This window comes from Talpa europaea (genome assembly GCF_964194135.1).
Source record: "Talpa europaea genome assembly, chromosome: 4".
In the NCBI taxonomy this organism is placed as follows: domain Eukaryota; kingdom Metazoa; phylum Chordata; class Mammalia; order Eulipotyphla; family Talpidae; genus Talpa; species Talpa europaea.
Genome location: NC_140070.1, coordinates 104,897,684 through 104,914,216, shown reverse-complemented (window position 1 = coordinate 104,914,216; position 16,533 = coordinate 104,897,684). Strand labels below are relative to the sequence as shown.

Here is a 16,533-nt window from a genome sequence, read left to right as displayed (position 1 = left end):
AGTCCAACCTGCTGGAAATTTTATTTCCTTTTTTCGGAGGCACCTTCCTGAGCCCTGACTGTTGCCCTCTTAACACCCCTGCCCACAACCACCAGCCCTCCCTACCCAAATCCCCACCATCCCTAAGGTAAAGGAATATACTTCCCGGGTTGATATGTTGTTTGACATTAAATTGACCATTAGCAACAGGCAAATGTTGTAATAATACAAGGAGAATCTATTTTAATGCCCTTTTGACTACATTGGGTGGTGTCCTTGGAAAAAAAATTGAGGCTGATTTGTTAGTATTTTGCACTCAGCCTGAGCAGGCACTACATAGTAGGCTTATTTGCGGCTTTTCTTAACAGTACCAGTCACACAGGTAACTGTGTTACCTGCTCTAACTGTCTACATTTGGGAAAACTGAGGCCCAGAACCTAGACTAAAGCTCCTTGTGATTCTTGATTATAGATTCAGACCTAGAAAACATTGCAACTAAATAATTATTTTCATTTCTACATAATCTTACTTATTTTGATTTGCCTCAGACCCTTCCCAAATCTCTGAATTACCAGTTACCGCCACCCAAGCACTTAGCTTATATATTCCAGGTCTTACCTAATAAGTGCTCATTATCTTGACCAAAATTTTAAGAAACTTTTTTTCTGCTTTCGTGAGTTTCCCTGAGTTATGTTAGGATATATCCAAGCAGGCTTGAAGGACCCACATGCCAAGGGATCAACTGAGGTACCTGTTACTTGATGGAAGGCAAGAGTGCTCCTCCAGTATTTGACTGGGTGTCTGGCTATTGTTATTGATTATGTTGAACATGCTTTTAAAAATGAACCTTTGTCAACCTATTCTAGTTTGTAGCACCCTCTTCACATGAATAATCTCATTTAATCTACCAGTTAATGTGGCTACTACTGACCCTCCCATGTGGGGGAGGCTGTGACTAAGAAGATTGACATGTTGGTCATACTCCCTACCAATGGTTGGCTCCAAGCCTTGCCCCAAGAGAAGCCCACCTCCCCTAGCCCTCAGGGGGTGCTCTTCTGTGGGCGGCCATTTCCTACCATCTTGTGACTTGGCAGGGTTCCGACAGCCAAGGTTCAGTATGGCCCACTCATGTGACCTTCCAAACAACTCTGTCCAGTGACAGCGCTGCACCAGTCTCTGAGCAGTGGCCAAGGGAGGGTGGACTAGGACAGCTGTTAACCAACCACAAAAACATGACAGCTTTCCAGGTCTAAAATAGTAACCTCTTCCTGTTGCAATGACCAAGAGGGTAGTGAATTCATGTCTCTCCAAATGTGGTTGGCATTTCCCCAGCAGGGCCTGCCAGGAAGATTGGGCAGGGTGAGCCACACTCAAGATGTTGATTTGAGGTCCCTCTATTTCTTTTGACCACAGGCCTTCTGTTTTTCTTTCTGAGTCAGCATTCTCAGGGTCCTATGAGGACTATGGGTCGTCTCACTCAGCTGTTTACAGACTTCTTTGAAACTGGAAAGGTGAGTTCATTAAAGAACATGGCATTTTCCATCTTCCCTCCATTGCCTTAGTCTCCCTGTGATTGATAGAGTTGGGCCAGAGACCATGTCCTTTCATTCTCCCTTCATGTGGAATGCAATAGTAACTAGAGGGACTTGGCAGTTGGATGTCAGCGTTGACAAAATAGGGGCTAAGAGACCAGAAATCAAAGTTCTTTTTTGCAAGGCTAAGTTGCCTTAGATGCTGAAGTCTTAGCTTTCTAGCCAATACTGTCCTCTCAGAAAGTAATGTTGAGGTTTGATGAAGCTTTGCTTAAAACTACATCACCGTATTATTTAGAAGTGGTCACATTTTGCTGCTCAGATATAGAACACAGCATGCAGTCCAGCAGATGAAGGCAATAGGTGAAGCACCTTGTCAGGGCTGTTAGGAAGCACCTTGTCAGGGCTGGTTCGTGGACACTAAGTCAAGGACAGAGGAGCAGCTGTCCTGAGACTAAGGATGCATCCCTGTTCGCATCTCTGAAGAGGTGTGGTAGAGAAACCTGTACAATGTGCAAGAACAGTTGGGGGATGCAAACCCCATGACTTCTGCCTGACAGTGACCTTACTCTGCCAAAGGAAAGAGAATTTAATCCCTTTTTCTCATGTTACCCTGAAGTCTCTGGGTTTCTTGGACATTTGTTAAGAATTTGAAATATCTCAAGAATCACACTTAAGTCATAAGCATCAATACTTCTGATCCTCTATAGTACTGGATGTCTTCCCTGAGAATTTCAGTATAGTCCTAATCATGTGCACAGCTTCCAACATGTTCTAAGCACCTACTGTGTGCATCCGCACCATCCTGAGCACTGGGCATAGCAAAGTCAAACACTGTCTTTAATCTTATACGTGTTTGCAGGCAAATGAGTAAAGAAACAAATACACCCAGGTGGTAAGTGATTCTATACCAGTGCTCACCCTCTTGGTAAGTTTTTGGGTCAACTTTCAGATATGCCTGGTTTTCTTCAATCTTAAGAAAACAAATGAGAAAAGACTAGAAAAAGAGAAACCCTCATACCCCCCCTTTCACTCACTGACCCTATTTCTTTTCTCCATATTCACAGTCTTATTCCTCAAATATTTGTTTACATTTACTGTCTTCATTTGTCACCTATCAGTCAGCCCTCACCTCAGTCCAGTTTGGATTCAGCCTTGAATTCAAGTCTTTCCATATCCAGGTCTTTCTAGATCTCTGATGCCTTGTCCTGATACACCTAGGAGACTTTTGTAGCCTTAACTTCTTGCCTTGACTTTTCAGTAGCAGTTGACACTGTTGACCTTGCCACCGAGGAACACGCTCCCCCATTCAGTGCTGAAACTGTCGAGGTCCTGGGCCTCTCGTGGGAGTCTCATCCTGCTTGTTCCTTCAGTTGCCCTTACGTTGCTGACTTGCTCCTCAGCACCCTTTAGCTCCTTGTCTTCTTAACATCTCCCCTGGGGTGTCTTCAGTGCAGGATTTCCCAAACTGATCTTATGGTTTTCTTCCCAGTCTTGGTTCCCTTCTAAGTTTGTTTTTGTTTTTTTTTTTTTTTTTTTAATCTCTGCCTTTCATCCAGCTGCGGAAGCCAGAAATCATCCCTTTTCCTACCTTAGCAACTCCTGTATCCCATCTGCCACCAAGTCTTATCCACTGACCTCTTACATTTCTTCGAAATTCATCTTTTCTCCATTCTTCTGCCATCACCCCAGTCTACTCTGTTCTCCATACCACGGTATCATGGTTTCCAAACATAAGCATGCTACAGTTCAGCTCCTTTTCAGAGGCTGCAACTAGTTTGGAATGGCCAGGACTTGGGCTGGGGCAGAAGGGGCAGGAGTAGAGCCCCGCAAGGTGGACTGGGGTGCTGGGCCCTGGTTGCTGACTTGACCTGTTATGTTGTGTACAAAATATAAATACAGAAGCAGTACTTTAGGTGATTAGCAGCCATTGGAGGGTTTTCAGCAAAAGTGCCATCCATGGTTTACATTTTAGAAAAATTATTGAGGCGGCCACAGAAAAACTCACTTGGGGAACTGGCAAACCATAGAATGAGAAATTGGGCAGGAGAACGCCACAGCTTGCCTCAACAGAACTGTTGTCCAGTCTTGGGGTCTGAAGTAGAAACTCAAATGCCTCAGTCACTCCACAGTGATCCTCCCTCCCTTTTGTTGCTTGTGTCCCCTCCCCCACCCGTCCATCTATGTGCGCACACGTACAGACAGCAGGCCCAGATCTAACCGCTTGCTACTGCCCTTCTAGTAAATCTCTCCTTTTCAGGTACTTCCCTTCCAGGCTACCACTCTCTACACGTCCGCAGATGAACTCATGCTACTTTTTTGCACTCACAATGCCCTCTCTCCTTGACTATTTTTAAGTCTACAACTGAACCAGGAGCATATTCCAGATTCTCCAGATTTGTCCCTGCCCTGCCTTCACATGGCAATGTCAACAGTGGATGCACCATAACCTACTGCCCTTAGTTTACAGATAAGAAAATGGGGGAAAGAGTGAATTTTAATGGTCAGTGATTAAAAGGGCCAGCCTGCAGATGGGTTTGTTGCACTTTTTTAACTATACCAGGCCCTCAGTCACTGTGAACATTTATGCTACCTACGTGGTGTTGATATTTTTATCACTTGATCACGACTGGATTGAACTGGGGAAGCAGTGCATGTGGTGATTAGGAATATTGGCTCCCATGTGTTACACATGTGGTTCCAGTCTCTACCCTGATGCCTACCTGCTCTCTAACTTTGGATAAATTACTTGGCCTCTCTGTGCTTCATTTTCCATATTTACAGAAATTAGGGCAATAATTGTAACACCACTTAGGGTTATTGGGAACACAAATGAGATAATCCCTGTCAAGTGCTGGGAACAATGCCTCATCTTTTTGTAAGTATTCCAGAAAGCTGCTCTATTAGGAGATTTCAGTGCTTGCTGTTTCAGTGGAATTTGACGTTTCTTGAAGGCGTCATTCATTTCTCTGTTCACATTCACAAAGAATTCCTCCCATCTTATAAGGCAGACAAGGCACCGCCCCTCTTTGTTAACAAGGAAATTGGACTGCTGCCCAGAGCCACCAAGTAGGCATCTGAGCTTGCCCAGAAGCACCGTTCAGAAAGGATTTCCCAGCCCAGCAACTCCAAGGTGGTTCAGGGAGATTGACGAGGATGGGGCAGAGTTGGTTAGAGGGGGCTGAGTTGGGTACAGGCCAGTGCTGAGCAAGGCAGCGCTGTGCCTTCTTTGTGGGAGGGGCGGCCTTCCTTGGCAGGTTCTCCAGCCAGGAACCCCTCCTGGCAAGTGAGTGCTCTATTTATGGGCTCAGGAAGCCTGTAGTGAGAAGCACGCAACTCGTCAAGAGCAGCTTCTTTCTTGGTTTATTTTTTTTCTACAGAGGTACCTGGAGTCAGGTTAAGATCCCTTCTGAAGGAACTGGGAACATGTCCTGTGCATTTCAAATATCCATTCCTGACATTTTGGGGAGCCAAAGTCAGCTGAGGGAAGAGCAAGATAAAACAGTGGGAGGGGCACGTTCTCATGGGACCCGATAGGGAGATATGCTGAGAACACCCTGCCACAGGGCTGAGCTGGGCCGCGTGAGGACATGGGAGGGCCTTTATATAACACTGACCTGCTTGTCAACAAGGAATCAGAAAGCACCTCTCAGGAGGGACTTCCCTTCCCATTCAACGGCCCCACAGCAAGGCCGTGCCCTTTGGAAGATGGTAGATATTGTGGACCCCAGAGAGGTCAACTCATGTCTGGTTTTGGTTCTTCACGGAAGTTTGCGTTGACCTAGCGGGTGAGTGCTGGGCTGCCTGTGACAGGGAGGCCGCCTCCGCTGCTGTGTGTCTCTCAGGTTCAGAGGGCTATGGGGCTCATTCTAGTTATAGGGCCTCTGAATCACACAGGCCCCAGTGACAGGAAACACATGAAGCTCCTGGGTGGTTTCTTACTCTTTTTAAGATGGTTTTTGGGGAGTTCTGGGAGCTAGGCCAGGATCTCGCCCAGAAGTGTCCAGAACACAGACAAGATTTCAGTGACAGGTTTCCCAGTACACACCCCTTTTTTTTCTCTTCAATTCCTGTTTTTTAGGGCAACCTGTTCTGAGAGGAGGGGGGACAAGAGAGCAGAGAGGCGGGGCCCTGCGGGCTGTGAGGAGAGGGCCGCACAGGGGGTAAGACCCCCGTGGGGGACCCTGAGAGAGGCAGAAACTGAGAGGGAATGAAAGAGAAGTGAATGGTGTGTGCCGTGGGAGACACGCTGAGGCCGGGGACAGTGAGTCGGGACTTGGAGAAAGAACAGGGGAAGCGCCTTCCTGTCTCCTCCTTCGCCTTCTTGGAGCTAAAATGACCTCCAGCTCAGACGAGGAAGCTGCCCCTAAGGGAAGCAAGGGAAGTCACGGTGCCTTCCCAGCTAGCTAGATGGAAACTATTTTTGGACCAGCTATAGAGAGAGGATTTGTACTACCCAGTTGTGACCCCAAGCCCCGAGCTGGGCGAGGGTGGGGAGGCAAAGGGGCTTCTCATCCCTGCCCCCATCCAAGCTGGCCCCTCCTTCCTCCAGGCCCTCAGGCAAGTTCTCTGAAGTCACCCTTGACTGTCCTCTTCCTGCCACATTGCCTTGCTGTCCTCTGTGGTGCCCCGTGCCCCCACGGCCCTGGGCATCAGCTGCGCAGCTCTTCCAGGACCTCGGGTTCTCTTGCCTTGGAACTGGACTCAGTAACCCGATGGGAGCTTTTAACCCTGAACGTCTTTGACCTGATTTCATAGAAAGAGTTCCCCCTGCATTCGCTGAGAGTATCTACTCCACTTCCTCCTCCACACACCCCTTTTAACAGCAGTGGGGGGAGCTGGCATTTACTGAGCACTTCCTAGATGCCAGACACTGAGTTCTTTAAGACGGAAAAGTGATTGCACGCACACAGCCAACCCCACAAGGGAGGCATTTGCAACAGCCCCACTTTAAAATAAAGAAATCAACATACATAGTTAAACACCAGTTCCTGCTGGTCAGTAGGAGAATCGGGAGTGCCAGCCGCCGCCACTCTGGGTCTAGAAGCCACGCGTCTCTACTGCCCCGTTTCCAGAGTTTGCTGTCTCTCTCCTCTGTTCCCCACCCAGCTCCTTTCCATCTCAGCCTTAGGCGGAAGTCCCTACCCCTGTCCTTCCTGAAACTGCTGTTCCCTGAAAGCAGTGGGGGGACCTGGGGGAAGCAGGTCTCCTCCCATGCTTGTCAGCACTCTCCTTGGGCCTCAGTGCTCGCTCAGATCTTTGCTTTCTGTCCTCTTGAGCTCCCTCCACCTCCTGAGGAAGGGTGTGCCACTCCACTACCTGCTCCTCGACTCCTCCTCTACCTTGTCTATACATCCTGGTCGCCCCTTCCATTCCCCAAAGATCTCCGTACCCACCTCCAGTTTGCCCTCTGTCCCCCAGCCCCACTGTCTGGGGGGCCCAAGCAGCCCTGGGACAAACTGCCCGCTTCTCTCGGGGTTCTTTGCTGCTCAGCTTCTGTGGCAGTTGCAGCAATTCCCGCCACCACTTCCTGGCACCCACGTGTGCCAGATTCCACAGCAGGAGCTGTGCTTGTAGCGGTGCCAGTATCTCTGACAGTGCTCCCAGGCGGAAGTCAGCATCTTCAGGGAGAGCTGAGGAAATGGATCCTCAGACAGGTTTAGGGACTTGTCCAAGGTGACACAGAGCCTGGCAGTGGACACACTTGCAGCTGGTGCTACCGAGACCCCTCAGTGGCCCATCACCCTGAACGCCTCCGCTACTGGAACTGGAAGCCCTGGCCATGCCCTCACCCCGCCTGCTCCCCCTTCTCCTCCATCCCTCTCCACCCTGCTCTCTGTAGGGTTTTACATCCCACGGATCCCTTCCCTTCTCCCCAAATGTTCTCTCTTCATCATTCAGCAAAGTACTCAAATGTGTCCCATCTGCAAAGCCCCTGGCCTCCTCCCTCCTCATCTCTCCCTTTCCCTGCACAAGGTTACTTGTGGGAGCTGCTCGTGCTCACTGTCCCACTTCCTCCCTGTCTAGACCAGCTGGACTCTGCTGTCACCACCTCACGGCCTGTGGTGAGACCCAGTAGCCGCTGCAGGATTTACCCTCCTTGACCTCTGCAGAATGTCAAGGCTGACCTTCCTCTCTCAGCTCTTTCAACATCCAGGCCGCTGGTTCCCCTCCCTCCTCTCTGCCAACTCCTTCCCAGCCCCCCTTCAAGGGTCCCCCTTCTTCTAAATAGCCTTCATTCTATTTTATAAAAGGAGGCAAGGGGCCACCTCTTGGCCCTCTGCCCACACAAGCTCTGTTTTGCTGATGGAGAGCTGTTGAATTCTGTAGAGCTGAGATTCGGTATAAATAGACACATTTACAACTTCCTGTCCATTTAGCCATCCATCATTCCAACAAAGGTAGTACGAATAATAACTTGCACATGTAGCAATTCACAACTTACAAATGCTTCCACTTGCCCTTCACTATTGCTGTCTATGCGTAGTGGAAATGTTATGTCTGTATAATATTAAACTGGCATCGTGAAATTCAACTCAACTTTCCTGAGGTTTGGGGGTAGCATTATCAATGAGCTTTAATTTGGTGAAGAGTCCCTGCTTAGACCCTCTGGGGTTTGTTAGCCGGTATCAAGTTTCTAAGCAGTTCTACTGTTACTGATCTTAGGAGAGGGACCTTTGTCATTTTAATTGTCCGTGTTCCTGCCAGGGCATTAGGGTTGCTCAGTGGCTGACCAGAAGGCATTTCTGAGCGTGAGTGACGTTTGAGGGATGGACAGATGAGCCCTCCCTGCAGGAGATGAGACATTTGGATGAGGATAAACATGACCGATCAGTGTCGTTTTGGAGACCTATTTGGGTCACACTTTATGAAGGAGATTTGGAAGCTTTAAGCCAAGACAGCAAGTAGGTGCAGCTTGTGTGCCAGTTCTCACAGCTGGTAGGACCTATTTGGAGTACAGTGTTGAGGAGGATTCTGAAGCTAAGCCTGGGCTTCTTGGAGAAGAATCCCATGTTTAGACAGCGCTTTCCTCCATGGGTGTGAAGGAAGACACTGCAGCTCTTCCACACCTTTGCTGGGGCTGCTTTTGCTTGTCTTTGAAAGGCAGTGACATAACCTACACTGGGGCTCTTCAGGGAGTCACAGAGGGCAGCATTCCCGTGGCTTCAGCCATTTCACCAAACCTGGAGCCCAGGACTTCTTTCCTAGTTTGGCTTGTGGGACCTGACTGTAGAGTCCTCTTAAGAACCAGAACTTAAGGGCCACTGCAGCAGGAGTTCGATCCCCCGCCAGGAAGTCGCCCACATGGCACAGCAGACCTCTGCTGTCTTGCCCACCGCTCCCTCAGCAGTGTGTTTCAGCAGATCCACCTGTTCTGCTCCACACTCTGTCTCTGGTGAATCCTCTCACCCCCCCACACCTCTGGCCTGTACCCCAGCTCTTGTATGCATAAATACATAAATCTTTACCAAAAAAAAAAAAAAAAAGAACCAGAACTTAAGACCCAGAAGCTGCGTGAATGTCCCCTTGCTCGCCACCCCCCTGGAGTCGCCTGGAGCACCTCATGCTCAGGCCACATTGCAGGGTCTCTGTTCATGTCCTTCTTATGTCCTTGTGCTCAGAAGGCTTTCAGGAAAAGCTTGTGTCTCTCGAGCTGAGTCCTGGCCTCCCCAAGAAACTGCAGTAATTGGTGAATCACCAGCTCCCCTTTCCGCCTGCCCCTTTCACTCTAACGCTCCTCCTGAGCCCTAGGTCTGGGGCATGCCCTGGGCTGGGTTTTGCGCTCGGGCCTGCAGGCTATCAGTGTTCCCAAAGCACCGGAGTCACTTGCCGATCACCATGGTGGTGGGAAATGCAGGACAGTGGGCCCCCTGCCTAGTCTGCCGTCCCAGGGAACAGGTCCTTTAACAGACACACACTGCACCCGAACCCAAACCCAGCCACGAAATAATATAGCACCTCTTCTGCAAACCTTTGGCAGTTCGGAATAGTGTGTCTGATTATACTTGGATACCTTTCTGTGGCTGCCCCAAGACAATCAGAGTAAGAAGAAAAACGGAGGGACGCGGGCCGCCCTCCCTCCCCAAGGGCTCTGCCCTTCTCTGCGTTTGCCTCCTCCCACCGCACATCGGGTAACCCCTGAGCAGGGTGCTGCGCTCTCCTGTGGCTCGTGCCTCACACACCAGCTTCTGGCAGTTACCTTGTACTCCACAGACTTCCCTGACCTCACCTCTCCCGTAAGGTTTGCCGTATGCCTTCCAACTCACCAGCTTCTGGCAGTTACCTTGTACTCCACAGACTTCCCTGACCTCACCTCTCCCGTAAGGTTTGCCGTATGCCTTCCAACTCCCTGCGAAATGGGAGGGCACGTGCCCAGTTCAAGATCTGCTGTGGCGCTGAGCCCCTGGCGAGTGGAGTGGCTGCCCAGAGTGGGAGGCTTGGCTGTTCCAGATGGTCTTCCTGCCACCTCCAGCTTCTGGGCACCACAGAGCAGACAGAGCGGGGAGGGAGCCAGGAAATCAGTGGTGGGTGAAGAGTTGGGTCCTGATCTGAAGTGTGGGTCACACCCTTTGGTGGTCTCAGAGAAGGTTCTAGGATCCAACTACTAGGAAAATTGACACAGGTGAGGGAGAAAAATCCAAGACCCCCAGCCTGTCCACTTCCCACCCTCCATACCTCTAGTCTCCAGCTAATAGTCTAAATTCTAATCCTATTAGCCCTGGCACAATGACACGAGGGAGAAGAGCATGCTGCAATGGTAGTATAAAGAAGAGTCTTAAAAATTAAGTGCATTTGTAGTAGCGCTTTCCACCTCTGTTAGTGTAGAGAATCGAGAATTCACTTTAGGTTCTTGCTCCCCTTGGGAAAGGGTGTAGTCCATGCATTCCACTGCACAGCAGACACACGAGTCTCTGAGCCAAGTGATTCCCCTGCCCTTGCCTGCAAAAGCTTGAGAGGATGCCTCCCCGCGCCTTTTGCAGGCTGTGGAAAAGGCCCTCCTGAAAGGTGGAGCAGGCAGCCATCACCTGGTTCCCGTCATGATCAGGGCCTGTTCTTTTCTCCTGTAAGGCAGCAGATTTTGGCAAACCGTGGACTTGGAGCCAGACTCACTTTTTCAGGTGCTGGCTCCACAGTCACTAGCTCTCTGATCTTCGATGTGCTGCTTCCCTTTTCTGGCTCTCAGTTCTATCACTTATGAGATGAGGATAATGATAATACTGACCAGGTGGGATAATTGCAAGCCTGTGGTAGCTTATGCAGGTGTGGCCTGACATGCCCAGAGAGTACTGTTCCGTGTAAGCTGCTGCTGCGGCTCTGGGCACCTGTCCTGAGTCATCCCATGCCAGACCACAGGGCCAAGGCCAGAGCATGTTCAGCATTTCACTAAGACTGACAACTGTGTCAGTTTCCTGTTGCTTTTGTAACAAATTAACCCACGTTTAGTGACTTAAAACAACACACATCTAACATACTCTTAGAGTTCTGGAAGTCAGAAGTCGGAAATCGTTTTCTCTGGACTGAAGTCAAGGTGTCATCCAGGCTTCCTCCCTCTGGAGGCTCTGGGGGAGGGTGGTTGCCTCTTCCATCTTCTAGAGCTGTGCTCCTTGCATTCCTTGGCTCATGGCCTCTTCCTCCATCTTCAAAGGCAGCAGCTGGCATCTTGCGTCTGCTCTCTCCTTGCTGCCGTCTTCTCTAGCTGCTCTCTCTGCCCCTTATATGCACCCTCCCAGTTGTATTTTAGGGTCCCCTGGATGATCCAGGGCAATGACCTTGTCTCCAGATCCTTAATTTAAACCCGTCTGCGATCTCCTTTGCCATACAAGGTGCGGCTCATAGGTTCTGGAGAATAGGGTATGGACATTAGTCACACAACATCTGAGGCGGGAAGAACCTCCCCAGAGTCCTGGTCCTGTGCATGACTTATCCAACTTCTCAACCAACCTGGAGCCCCACCCCAGACCCAGCCAGGCCACACAGGCTGCCCAGGGCCCCTGCTACACTCCATGCCAGCCCTCTCTGTCTCCCCAGACAGACTTTAAGGACACATCACTGCCTGGCACGTAGTGGGGGGGAGGGCAGGTGGCTGTTTGTGTTGATGCAGGCAGGCCCTGATGTGCTCTGCATGCCCTTTTAGGTCATGGTGAGTGTCACTGTGGAGAATGCAAGTGCAACGCAGGTTACATTGGGGACAACTGCAACTGCTCCACAGACATCAGCACATGCCGGGCCAAGGATGGCCAGATCTGCAGTGACCGCGGGCTCTGTGTCTGTGGGAAGTGCCAGTGCACAGAGCCAGGAGCCTTTGGGGAGACATGTGAGAAGTGTCCGACCTGCCCAGATGCTTGCAGCACCAAGAGGTAATGCACCCACCCACCGCCCTCAGTCCTCTGCACCGGGCCTGCCTGCCAGCCTGTCTCCCGCATCTACCCCACCCGGCCTGCTGGCTAACAAAACTCTTACTAACATTAACTAAAATAGTGTCCTTCAAACTCTGGTTCCATAGAGATTTTGTGGGAAGATAGGACAAAAAAACAAAACCACTGTTCCGTTCTAGACAAGTTTAGAAATTATCGTTAATAAGAGAAATGAAATTAAACTAGTTTTGGTACCAAAATGGCACCCTCTTCGAGTTTTTAGTATGCCATTGTGCATGTCAGAAGGGGGCAGTGTGCATCTTTTTTTTCCCAAATGAACTTGATATCCTTCCCACATTAACATCTGCCATATAATGTTTCACAAAACACACGTGTGGGAACTGTTGCTTTAAACAAAATCTAATCAGAAGGTACATGAGATAGGATGGCCCTGACCTAGATAAGCATGCCAGAAACTGCAATGCCTTCTGCATTTTCTGCTCCATTTATAAAGATAATGGGCCGCTGCGCTGCTGCTGAGCGCAGAGATTGTCTAGACTTGGGCTTGCGCCTTTGACGGACTCAGCCCAGGTCTCTTTCCCTGTGCTGACCTCCCCGTGGCTCTGCCCTATACGCTCTGCAGAGTGTGAATGACAGGGAATCACAGAAATCAGAGTTATGTTGGAAGGACAGCGAGAGGCAGGGTCTTGAATTTTGCTAGAGAAACAGCTGTGTCATCATCACCCGCGCTCAGGGGCCAGGAGGGCGGGGAGCCGGGGCACGGGAGTCAAGCAACTTGTAAGACGGGCGGCGGCGTTTCTCTTTGGCTGGGGAAAGCATCTGTGCGATTTGCTTTTGGCAAATTTCCCCTGCGAATGTCTGGCCCAGGCTGATAATGAAATGAGTTCATGCTCCCTGGCCTGCCCTGGCTGCTGGTCAGTCCGTGCTCAGAGATGTTCTGGGTGGCAGAACCCCTGGTTGGACATGTGCCACAAATAATCCAGGCGCGGTAAGAAAGCTGGCTGCCAGCAAGAGACAAGGTAGACTGGGCCAGATTTTATGTTGTTTCATTGAAGGGGAGCTGCGGAGAGTAAAGGAGAAGAAAAATAGCTAAAAGTGTTCAGAGTGGAGAAACAATAGAAATTCAAGTAGAAACAGTAGAAATTCAAGTAGAAACACCCAGGGGAGGACTTTGGATTCTGGATCCGAAGCCCAAATAGCCGTGGCGTCCCAGCCGCTATCAGCTGTCCCCCAGTTCCCACCATAAGAACCCTTTTGAGGATAAGCTCCCGGGCCTTGGGGCACACTGGGTGAACGGGAAGCGGGGCCCAAGCAGGACAACACACATGGAATTAATAGAAGCGGATAAAGCCCTCTGCTTCCCCTCTTGTGCAGCAGGGAGACCCTGCAGGGGTGACTTAGGGCTGTTAAAAGAGCCCCCGGGCCAAACCTTCTAGCTTTGAATGTTAAAAGGATTCATTTCCTAAAAGACCTAGACCTGAGAATTTTTTATCCATTCAGTAATAGCAGAAAAGCAACGAGAGCAGAGGGGCCGGGAGGGAACCCCAACCTCCTTTCTCACTTGTCTCTGAACCACGCTGACCCGCTGTCTCTTTCACAGCCGAGTTGCAATTTGCAAAAATTCCCTTTGATGGTGACATATCAGGTTGTTTTTCTACTTTGCTGAGTCACCAGGTTTTGAATGCTTTATGTGCTTTATTTTTCCTGGGTTTCTGAGCAGCCAGTCCCCACTTTCAAGATGTAACCGAACACGCCTTTCATGGTGGGTGAGTCCAAAATTAGCCTCAGCTGATTTCAATTAATGGGCGCTCTGAGCAGAGTCTCTCTCGGCCGTTTGTTTGTTTGAAAGGCCGGATTTATCGTGATAGCACCTCACCAGCTTTAACCCAGAACGTGGCGCACACAAGTTAGACTGATGTCCACGCGGCTAATTAGGGAACGTGTCCTAGAAGTGACCCCGCAGTTTGATGACCACAGGGGATGCAGGTGGAGGGCACAGATGGCCCCCCCCGGGTCCCCCCCCCAGCTGGTCCCAGGGGAGACTGGAGCATCCGCCTTACTTTGCCATGTGTTAATCCTGAGCGGAGGGGCTGCCCGGGTCAGCATGAATGACCAGAGGTGGAGCCACCCCTTCCTGGCCCCCAGCCAAGTATCTTTGCCAGCCCTGTGGGGCTCTGAGCTCAAAGGAAATGCAAACATTACAACTTGTTTATAACTCCAGAGTGTTTCCATGAAGTCATTCCTAGGAGGGTGGGATTTCACAGCCAATTTCAGGACCCTTGAAGATATTAGAACCCTCCTAAGGACGTCATCGCCAGTTCCCTTCACTGCTTACTTGCCAGCTCCTTCTCATAAAGAGGAAGGACGTAGAGTGGGGCTTGTGTGAGAGGCGGGTCGCCTGGGTGCCGGGCCCAGCTGCATTGACTTTCTCTTTGGCCTTATTTTCCTCACCTAAAACAAGGGGGTCTTAAGGGTTGCTTCCCAGCTCCCTTCCAGAATTACAGAATTCTGAAGCTTCTGTAATGAAAATGTTATATAACTGGCCTCTTCGTTCTGAGGGATTAAGAGATGGATGACAGTAATAGCGGCACCACAGAGTGGTTGTTCATCCCTCTCTATCTTTTGCCAAAGAGCTTTCTAGATGCAGTCCCTTTGGTTCCAGGGGAAGCTGGGCAGCTGCCCCCATGTCCTGCAGCTCTGTGAGGCCACCCCTGTGCTGTGGTACCTGGGCACAGCTGGCAGGAGGCAGCACACTTGGCTGTTGGGTCCTAACCCAGTTTCCTAAGAAGGCTCTCTCTCACCTAGCAGGCCCCGGAACCCCAACACCTCACAGAATCAAAGGTAAAAGTTCACTGACAGCTGGGTTACTTTGCCCCAACCCACGCCTTCCTGGTGTTGAGTTCTCAACGCCCTGTTTCGTTCTCCATCCCACAGTCCCCAGAGGGGCTGGGGTCCTTCCCACTCCACCACAGGCTTTACACCCTTATGGCTCAGCAACTCCGGCCCATCCTTTGGGGTCTTAATGTTGATCTACCTGGAGAAGAGGGAGAATGACTGGAAGTGGATGCTGTGCGGCCGTCCCGGGCCGGGTGGGTTCACTGTCGATTCTCAGAGACAAAAGGAAAATTTTGGTGACTTTGGCAGATTTTACAAGCCTTGAAAGCTGAATCGGGAAAGACCAGCAGGCAGGGAGGCAGCATGAGCCCCCTGGCCTCCGAGTGATGCTGCCACCGCCGTGAGCACCAGAGCAGGGGAGCCCCTTCTAGCCCGCCCCTCTGGCCAGTGCGTCCACACTCACATCTGCGCACCCCGCGCGCTCTGGGCCCCAGTGTCCATAACCAAAGGCGCGTGTGCTTAGGAGACATGCAGGACCCCAGGTGCCGGCTGTGGAGGCCTGGGGGGAGGGGGGGAGGGGGGGAGTCTGAGTTAACTCCATTTTCCCTACACTGGGTTTTTTGACTAAAGTATCAATATTTAATTGACCATTGAGCACTTGAAGCACAGAATACCTGATTTAAGCTGTTGGCCTGGGATAGGAGAGGGCCACAAAGTGTCTCTTTTTAGTTCCTAACTCATTTTCTTCAGGAGGCCCTATTGAAATGGGGGTTTCCTGGGAGGGGGCCACCATCCTCTGGCCTCCACCACAATAGTTGATAATGTTCAAGTATAGTTGATCAATGTTGTTGCTAGGCTCTTGAGAACTGTGATTTTAAGTGACATGAAGCAGGTCCTTGAATACATCATTTTATTCCATGTCAACCAGAATGTTTTTTTCATCCTTCAGCAAAACAACATTATTTGAGGGCCTGTCATTCAGGTGTTCCCTGCTATCTGAAAATAGAATGTTCCTATTTGGTATGATTTGATCGGTTATTTTCTGGGTCCAGGAATGTTATTACCATTGGTATATATGGAAAAATGTTTGAGCATTCCTGGACCCCAGAAATAACCAAATCACACTAAATAGGAACATTCTTCTCTCAGACTGTGGAGGAAACCTGTTTAGAACAACTACCTAAACTATAGCAAAGTCCTTGGGTCCCTTCCCAAGTGGGCTCTGTCTGGGAGGCCAGAGGGGCTAGGTTCTGAGAGGCCCCTGCACAGTGGCCCTTGGCCCTTGCTATTAATCAGAATCCCAGAGAACCCAGCTCCAGAAGGAGATTCAGATTCCTTGGATTGGTTGGACCTGGGGCTGGTATTTTGTCTCAAAAGCCCCTTGTAAGTCTAATGTGCAGGGGTGTTGAGAGCTGCCCTGGTGATGGTCCCCTGGTGGGATCCTGGGAATTGGACTAATTCGGGGGTGGCAAGCACTCACTATAGAGATGTGAGGACCCCAAGGCTGGGAACCTAGTTTTCATCATTGAAAGACTTCTGGCTTGGAGCAGACTCCTCAGCTAAGCATTTGATGTACCAAATCAAACATGGATTTGGCTCCTGGTATCAGAATTTGAAAGCTCTCCAACCTGCAACTTGACGCCTAGACCAGACATGCCTTTAAACTCACTTGTGTTTTCCCAGGAACCCTGGACTTCACCACATAACACAACAAGCACAGCAGAGCAGACACCTTCCCTGACGCCAAACATCTGAACTTGGGAAGAGGCTAAAGGCTTCAGGGGCCTCCAGAGGGCTGGGGCCTGCACTGC

At 50.3% G+C, this 16,533-nt stretch overlaps 1 protein-coding gene across 3 annotated transcripts in view; it reads left to right on the top strand.

Annotated features, from left to right (window-relative positions):
- ITGB5 (integrin subunit beta 5) overlaps nucleotides 1-16,533 on the top strand; it is a gene marked incomplete at its 5' end in the record, with an annotated part of 105,370 nt that overhangs the window by 82,424 nt on the left and 6,413 nt on the right. For all 3 annotated transcript variants that reach the window (XM_084231292.1, XM_084231291.1, XM_084231293.1), the window contains one exon: nucleotides 11,647-11,869. In XM_084231292.1, the coding sequence (XP_084087418.1) occupies nucleotides 11,647-11,869 (223 nt within the window). The remainder of the gene's footprint in view (nucleotides 1-11,646; nucleotides 11,870-16,533) is intronic.